This window comes from Pseudopipra pipra, chromosome 20, assembly GCF_036250125.1.
Source record: "Pseudopipra pipra isolate bDixPip1 chromosome 20, bDixPip1.hap1, whole genome shotgun sequence".
Taxonomy (NCBI): Eukaryota; Metazoa; Chordata; class Aves; order Passeriformes; family Pipridae; genus Pseudopipra; species Pseudopipra pipra.
This window is the reverse complement of record NC_087568.1, coordinates 11,669,543-11,677,782: the sequence shown is the minus strand read 5'-3', so window position 1 is coordinate 11,677,782 and position 8,240 is coordinate 11,669,543. Positions and strand designations below refer to the sequence as shown.

At 48.5% G+C, this 8,240-nt stretch overlaps 1 protein-coding gene across 2 annotated transcripts in view; it reads left to right on the top strand.

Annotated features, from left to right (window-relative positions):
- Positions 1 to 5,259: 5,259 nt before the first annotated feature.
- Positions 5,260 to 8,240, top strand: part of DPP7 (dipeptidyl peptidase 7) — a 29,345-nt gene continuing 26,364 nt past the window's right edge. For both annotated transcript variants that reach the window (XM_064677357.1, XM_064677354.1), the window contains exons 1-2: positions 5,260 to 5,485; positions 5,757 to 5,870. In XM_064677357.1, coding sequence (XP_064533427.1) covers positions 5,275 to 5,485; positions 5,757 to 5,870 — 325 coding nt within the window. In that variant the 5' untranslated portion in view covers positions 5,260 to 5,274. The remainder of the gene's footprint in view (positions 5,486 to 5,756; positions 5,871 to 8,240) is intronic.

Here is an 8,240-nt window from a genome sequence, read left to right as displayed (position 1 = left end):
ATTACAGGGCCTGCTTCCCACATCTGCAGTACAAACAGGCCAATGTCCAATGCTCTTTTTGAATCCTTGAACACCTTCTCCCATATTTTTCTCCACTTGCTCCACGTGTTGGAGGGTCCTCTTCCAACATAAATTTGCATTTTTTTTGTCCCAGTAATGCTCCTGGGCTGCCAGCTGAAAGCAAGGAAAGGGAGAGAATGCGGTGTCCAAATACACTCCTCACTCTCAGCAACACTGCTCCAAGTCTCAATGCTGTTCCGTGCTGCCACTGCAAGCAGCCAGAGAAACACAGGAAGTGGAGCCAGGCAGTGCTGCCAGGACCCACAAGAGCAAGCAGAGCGGCCGGGGGGATGCACTCTCAGGAGTTACACGGGTGAGCACTGACAGACCTTGGTCTCAGCCATGGCTCACCAGGGAGCCAAGCCACACAGCTGCCTCGACACCTCCACTGCTGCCCTAGAGAGCGCCCAAGCTGAGCAGCAAGGCAGGACTGCTGGCATGCCTCTGAGCACAGAATTATTGCTGGATCTCAGAAGCGCTCTGGGAATTTTTGTAAATGAAGATACACTGATCCTACTTCCTCCAAAGAGGGAAACTGATGTTACACAATTACTACTTATAGTGAAGTTTATAACTGACTATATGCTTAACTCCTCTTCCTATTTTGAATGTTAGAACATCCCATTGTCATCCTGCCAGCTAGGACCCAGGGCTCCTTACACCAGCTGTTCTTTACCTGACACAGACAACAGACACCGATTCAGGTAAAGGCAGCGCTGTGCCCTATGCTGCTCAGTTCATAGAGGACAAGTGTCTGATCCCTCCACTGTCAGTGAACAGGAACTTGGGAACAGTTAACCTGGGGCAAACAGAAGAAGGATTTACATAATTTTAAATGAACAAAATACAAATGCAGCCATCTAGAAACACAGGACTGCACTGTCCGGATCTAGAGGTCATTGCAAGCTGCTCTTTTGTCCCACCATAGCCAAGGATCTGGCAAAGGAAGGAGCTTGTCCAGCTGGAGCTGCCCACGGCTGACAGTCATAAAGTAACACCTAAGGAGGACTTGTCTTCTCAGTTTAGCATCTTTGGATGAATTTATTATTGACAGGGGAGTGTAAGGGGGGTACTTTTGAATTAGATGATCAATGGAGCATAGAGGCGTGAGAACGGAATCATATTAAGATGTGAAACCAGCTAGAGTATGGTACAATGTAACTTCATGGCACAAGCTAATTGTAAGGTCCATTGTGCTTTTTAGCAAGTCAGCCTGATATCCCCTATTATCAGAGCTGAGTTCTTCCTTGGTTTTGCTACATATTGCAAGATAGATACATCTACCCTTGAAACACAATGGTAGAGGTCATCCATAGGGGTGAGAAAGATGATGATGGGAGGAAGATTATGTGGGCAGGGGTCGCTCGCCCCTTGCCCTACAAGTAGGGCATGTGCAGACTGTTGCCATGAGGTCATGATTAGGCGGTGTTTGGCTGCCATTCAGGCATCACCTTATACTGCGTACTGGCCCTACGTGGTGTAATGTGGAACTGATAAAATGGGGTGTCAGGACTGCTGAGCTGAGCGATCCTCATCCTACCACCGAGACTGTGTTGCTCCGCGCGGACGCCCGCTAAGCACGGGCACCGACCAGCTGCTGCAGATCCTGACAGCCCTGGCCTGTCTGTGTGGGTAAGCACAGGTTATTGATAGGAAGCACTGAGAGAACAAACTTTTTAATATCCTTTTAGTGTTCCTTTAACTCCCCTTTTATGTTTATAGTATTTTTCCTTTAGTTTCCCTTTTTACTAACCAATATCGTGTTATCCATAATACTGTGTTAAGATCCTTTTTTGGTATCCCTTTTCACTAGTTAATACTGTATTAAATGCTGTTCGTAATATTTGTTTTAATGCCACCCGATAAAGTAGTTATTTTGTATCCTTTTTTAGTTTTTAATTCCTCTTGCTAAGTTTATTACTATTATTATTATTTTCACTGTAATAAAAGATGTTTTGTGTGCTTGAGTATTTTTTGACACTTGTCTTTATTCCAGACATGTATCCGAACTTACTGTTACAGGGAGGGACAAAACAAGACCGTTTCTTTATCTTTACAGATCTTGGAAAGCCTTTTCTCTTTGTCCCACCCACCAGCTAGTACTTTCATTTCTGAAGATACTAAGAGTCTTTTTAAATGCATTTTATTAGGATTGGTTTACACAAAAGGCTTCAGTAAAAAAAGCTTTTTCTCACCACAGGCTGAAAGTCTTTGCCCATGTGACCTCCTGGATTTCCCTAACCTCTTCATAAAGCTTGGCAATGAGCACGAACCCTTTCTGCTTCCCTTAAAGCCCTTGATTACACGACCTCACTGCCATTACTTGTAGCCTAACTCTGCAAAGCTCTTAAGGACAGAATTTAGACAAGCAGTGGTCTAAAAACAAGGTCTTAATTCTGCTTCATGCAGCACAGCCTTCACCCTGAGCCCAAAGTGGACCCACTCCAATGATGAGTTCCAGCCTTTCCTCTCCACTGCAAAAGCAACAGTTTTCTGCTAATGTGTTTAGTTTTCTTTGTATCATTTCAGATTTTAAACTAAGACTTCTGAAGACTATTCAGTGGTTTATGAAAAAGAGTCTACTATGTCACAGCCTTCTCTCTGGGAAGGTGGGAAGGAAGTTGCTTGAGCCTCATCCTTTCAAGAAATAAACCTGCTCAGGAGCACCAAGCCAAAACAGTTTTAAAAACAAGAGACACTAAAAAATCAGGGATTTCAAAATCTTAATTATAATGAAGCTTTACTGAAAGCCCAAATCTGGGAGGGCAGGAAATTAATTTAAAAATAACGTACTTGAAATACTGCTCAGAACTCCTCTAAGTATATTTTTATTATACTAAATTCATAAAGAAAGCATAATACTGTTTTAGTCCTAATGCACTAAAAACATTTTTTTCAATCAAGTGACCAGTCTGTCAGGAATAAATTTTATCAAGTTTCAGACAAGAAGTAGGCAGGATCTCTGTACATCTTCAAGTGGGAACCTAAGGACAAAATCAGCTCTACAGGAGCCCTGGCCAGAGCCACTTGCTCACCATTAGAGCCTGGTGCTGTCCTTTCATCACGCCAAGACAGGTCAGACGTACCTGACACCGGGCTATCTTGGGGCCACCTGACCCAAGCCCATCTCCCATGCTGCCGTTGCCACTGTGTGACTGCAGATGGTAATAGGAAATGTGAAAGTGCTGTTTCTGCATTACCATATCCTTTAAATCTTCCTTTAACAGCTCCTTTGGTGTTCAGTAATCTAAACCTCTTCCTCTCTAAAACATAAACTTCTATGACATTCACACACACCTTATAAAGTCTCTCCAATATTTTGAATAACCTGATAATGTACTGACCCTTTGGGGTAAACCCAGACTTTTTTTGCACGTTGATACAGCACTTGGCATAACAAGATCAAACTTAATCATAGTTACCGGTAAGTTTACTTACAGCCACGGCGGCAGGTCCAGCCCTGCCCAGTTTCCAACACAACTTTCTCCATCCCCCCTTTTGTTCAGCACTGCATTTTCTTTGGGGTATCTCCTGGGGTTCCCCTCTGGAACCAAAACTTAGAGAAATCATCCACAACATGATTTCATGCTGCTCTGTACTTGCTCTCAGAGCAGCCTAAACTCCCTCTCATCCCAGTATGTCCATCTGCAGAACCTCTAGAGCCACTATGGGAATATGCTCTGTGCTTGTCACACACCTGCATCCTCCTGCCAAGAGTGATGGGCATCATCCAGACCTCTCCTCTGCCTCTCCATCACTCCACTGCTCCTCTCTGGAGAGGTGGACATGAGCCAACTGTTTTGCCAATTGACGGGCGATAGAGAGGACACAAGACACCAACAGAGGTAATGGTCTTACTTTACTAGCAAACTTAAGGCAACACAGAAACAAGATAATGCATTTCATATGGCAATAAGATTAGCACGTGCACCATTTTGACAACAAACTAAGCAAGGTAATGCTTCATTACTATACAAGCAAAGAATAGTGATTAAGAAAGATACGTCACCAGTTACCCCGCCAATACGTTACCAACATCCAGACCGCTTAATTCGCTAGGGAGCCCCGAGTCACAGAGAAGGGTTGGAGAACCACTCCTGATAACTGGGAAATCTACACAGTGTGTCCACTTGCAGGTGAGGTCTCCATCTTCACTGTGAGGAGGTCCACAGCAAAGATGCAGTCAGAATCATTTGCATATTTTGTCATGCAAAAACACCTGGTGACAGTCTTCTTGACCACCCAAGACCAGGGCTTGGCCAGAGCCCAGGTCTAGGTTGGGCAAGGTTCCTGGGTGAGGTTCCTAAAATATCTTGCTGACAGTCACAAGACTGTACCATAATTTTTTAAGCATCCAGTTTAATAGACAAGATTTAGCAAAAGATGTCTCAAATATATGGTTTGACATAATAATGCTTAGCATTAGCAGTTGAGCTCATCTATGTATAAGGTTCATACTTAGCACAAGCAATCTAACTAATCTATGTATAAGGTTTGCGCATTTTCCTTTATCAAGTCAGGACAGTACAGGATTCATCTCTAACCCTGTCTCAGGCCCTGGCACTTCAGTGACAAACCCCAGTGTGGATCCTCACCCTGATTTCCTCCTGTGCTACGTTCTCACTTCCCTCGCCTCCCCTGGGCACTGAGCCCAGGTCCCATGGCCCCTGGGGGCTGGCTGGGCTTTCCCTCCTCCCCAGCTCTTCCTTCTCACCCAAACACGCCACGGAAGGGACCGGAGCTGCCACCACTTGTCCCCGCGAAGGGCAGCACCGATTCAGCACCTGGAGGCAAACGCTGCAGTGGTTTGAAAAGCAGCAACCAACAGCAAGGCCAGGGTGGGGACACCCCGTCCCGTGCCCGGCTTCTCCCCCCGGACCTGCGGGACGCTGCGGTGTCGTAGAGCCAACATGGACCCTCGCTAGTTTCACCTCCGAGCCACACGCCGAGTTCCCGGCGCCGAGCCCGGGGCCATGACGGAGGGCAGCACGGAGGGCACACCGCTTGCCGGGGGCCGCTGCCGGCGGGACGGGAACCGCGGGCACGGCCTGAGCCCTCCGCGGGGCACACAGAGCCGCCGGCCATCCCGGCACCCCGCTCCGCCCCGCAGAGGGCCCTGCAGCGACCCGCTGCACCCCCAGGGGGCTCGGGAGGCGACGGTCTGGTCTGGTCCGGCCCGCGAGCTTCGCCCCGGGCTGCCCGCAGGGAGCCGCCATGGCGAGGCCGCGACGGGGGTGGTGCTCGCGCGGTCACGTGAAGGGCTGTGGGTCAGCACGTGACGCCAAGGCCTGGTCACGTGCCCGGTGGCCGCGCGGGAGCGCTCGCGGTGCGGGTGCCGTGAGGATGTTTCGGTCGCTGCTGCTCCCGCTCCCGCTCCCGCTCCTGCTTCTGCTCCCACCCGCCAGCGCCGCTCCACCGCATCCTGGTGGGTGCCCCGGCCCAGCCCCTTCTGCCTGTACCCTCGGCCCCCGGGCCGGAGAGCCCCGGCCCTGCCGTGGTCGGAGCCCTCAGCCGACTTTCCCGGGCCCCGGGTAGGACCCCGAACCGGCCTCCCTGGGCGGGAGCCCTCAGCCGGCTTCGGGAGCCCCGTGCGGGAGCTCCGAGCTCTCGTGGGCCCCGGTTCCGGGCTGGGCCGTGCCGTACTGGGTGACGATGCCTGTTGTCGGTTTCCCTTGTGCTGACTGTGTCCCCTCCAGCTGCCCGGGCGGTGTGGCCCGGCCTGGAGGAGCGGCTTTATCCGCAGGTGCGGGACCACTTCAGCTTCGAGACCCGAGGCAACGAGACCTTCCCACAGCGGTACCTGGTGTCGGGTAGGTCCCCGGGGGTGCTGTGGCCTCGGACTGGATTTTATTCTGCTTAAGCTTTAACCACCCCTGCCCGGCGGCAGAGCAAGAGCCAGAGAGCTGCGCTGGACATCCAGGAGTCAGTGTGAGCTAAGGGGGGCCAGCCCTTCGTTGCAGTGTGGCATTCCCCTTTATTGTCTTTATTCTCTCCTTTCCCTTATCCTCTACTCTTTACAAAGGCATGTAGTGATAGGATAAAGTGAACTGGCTTTAAACTGAAAGACAGTAGGTTTAGATTACGTATTAGGAAGAAATCCTTCTCGGTGAAGGTGGTTAGGCCCTTGCACGGGTTGCCCAGAGAAGCTGTGGCTGCCCCATCCTTGGGAGTGTTCAAGGCCAGGTTGAATGGGGCTTAGAGCAGCCTGATCTAGCAGAAGGTGTCCCTTCCACAGGGAAGGGGGGTGGAACCTTTGAGGTCCCTTCTAAACCGTACTAGTCTGAGGTTCGCTCCTTGCCTTCTATCTGTTCTGGCCGTGGGGTGCAGGGACAGGTTTGGGGACTGGTGTCTCTGAAACAAGAGCAGGCTAGAAGCAGCAGCTGCAGGCTTGCAGCAGAGCTGGCTCTGTTGTGTATGTGTGTTCAGTTGACCACAGCATCTCTTACACAGCAACTCGGTGCTCTGAATGCAGCAAGAAAAACAAATAGGGACTGAAATGTTGCGCTTTGTACCCACCATTCTTGGGAGTGAAGATAACTCCTCTTGGGTCGGTGGTTTGTGTTATTTAAAACCCTGCAGCTGTGGATAGCTTAATCCATGCCAAACAATGAGTAGTGCCAGCAAGGAGCCAGCAGTGTCTTCCTTTCTAGCCAAATAACAAGTTATTTTCTGTGCCACTAAGAGAGACAAGGCCTTTCTAAACAGCATGTGACTAAAAAGACAGCAATTTCTATAACCAGTGTGACATGTTTTTCAACTCTGCCTACTCAGAGCAATCCGGGGAGCAATTTGCAGGGAGAGAACAAAAGTGGAGCTGGGAATAGCAGCAGCCCTGAGCACTGCCCAGCCTGGTGCCCACCTGCTTCTGCCTCCCAGCTGCATGTGGGGCTTCGGATGCTGCAGCTCACCTTCACATCAGCTGTTGCTCTGCAGCTTATTCATCACCTGTGCCCAGTCATGTATGTCATGAATTCGTGGATCAGTTCAGCCCAAAGATATGGACACAACAGCAACACAACAAGGGAGACTTCACTAATTAAGTGGCCCTTTTTGAACAGAACCTTGGGATCACCTGGTTTAAAGCATTGTGTAACTTTCACTTGTCTTCTTTTTAAAGTGTTACATTTTATCTGTGTGTCCTGGGCAGAGCTGAATAATATTTGTGAGGAGCAAAACATTAACATTACAGTTCTGCTGGTTTAAGAAGAGTTTCTTATTTAAAATTCCTGTGAACAGTTCCATTTCCCTCTACTGTTTTTTGTGCAATATGAGAGTTTTGAGATTATCAGCAAGAAGCTAAAGGAGACTTATTTCACAACAGGGCATCTGATACTCTTTAACTGAATTAAACTGAGTTTAACTGGCAGTTCCCCAAGATTTCAATCTAAAAATAGATACCTTTTTAGGGAGCCAGTCTGTTTTGGCTTTGGCTCCTGTGAATGGTTATTTACTCAAGGAACCATGAAGCATATCAGGAGAAAAGCCAGTTATCTACCTAATACCCAAAGCAAATGCAGCACAGACAGAGAATCAGCCTCCTTGTTAACAAAGAGCAGCAGTTTCACTAATGAGAGGTTTCAAATCCCATTCCAAGCCAAATCTGTCTTTGGCAAGTCTGTGTTGAGAATGCCAAGAATTAAATTCAGGCCTCTCTGTTAATGGAAACAGCCCCACGTGACATGCTGCAGCAACATCTGTAGGACAACTTCTGCAGAGGGTCTCTTTGGATGATATGGTAGTGTATTGAAATCAACACTTAACTGACGGTCTTAGGTCTGTCACTGAAGAAAACTATTTATTATCCCTCCTAATTCCTGTGCAATTTATGACTAAACTAAAATCAAATGTTTGTTAAAGTCAGCAAGCATTAAAACAACTGTTTCTTAGATAAGCCATTATTGACGTCATGGCTCAACTTGTCCTGCTAAGCTCAATTTGCCTTCTCTTTTAAACAGATCTGAGGATGAAGCAGTTCATCTTCATATATCATCATATATATATATATATAAATAAAAAATGTGTGTGTGTGTTACATATATCAGCATATTGTCGACAGCATGTCCTGAGCTCATTCCCACGGGGGCGGGGGGGGGGGGGGAGGAATTCTGCTCCAGTGAGACCCGACCAGCAGTGCTGCATCCAGCTCTGGGAACCGTAACACAAGAAGGATATGGAACTGC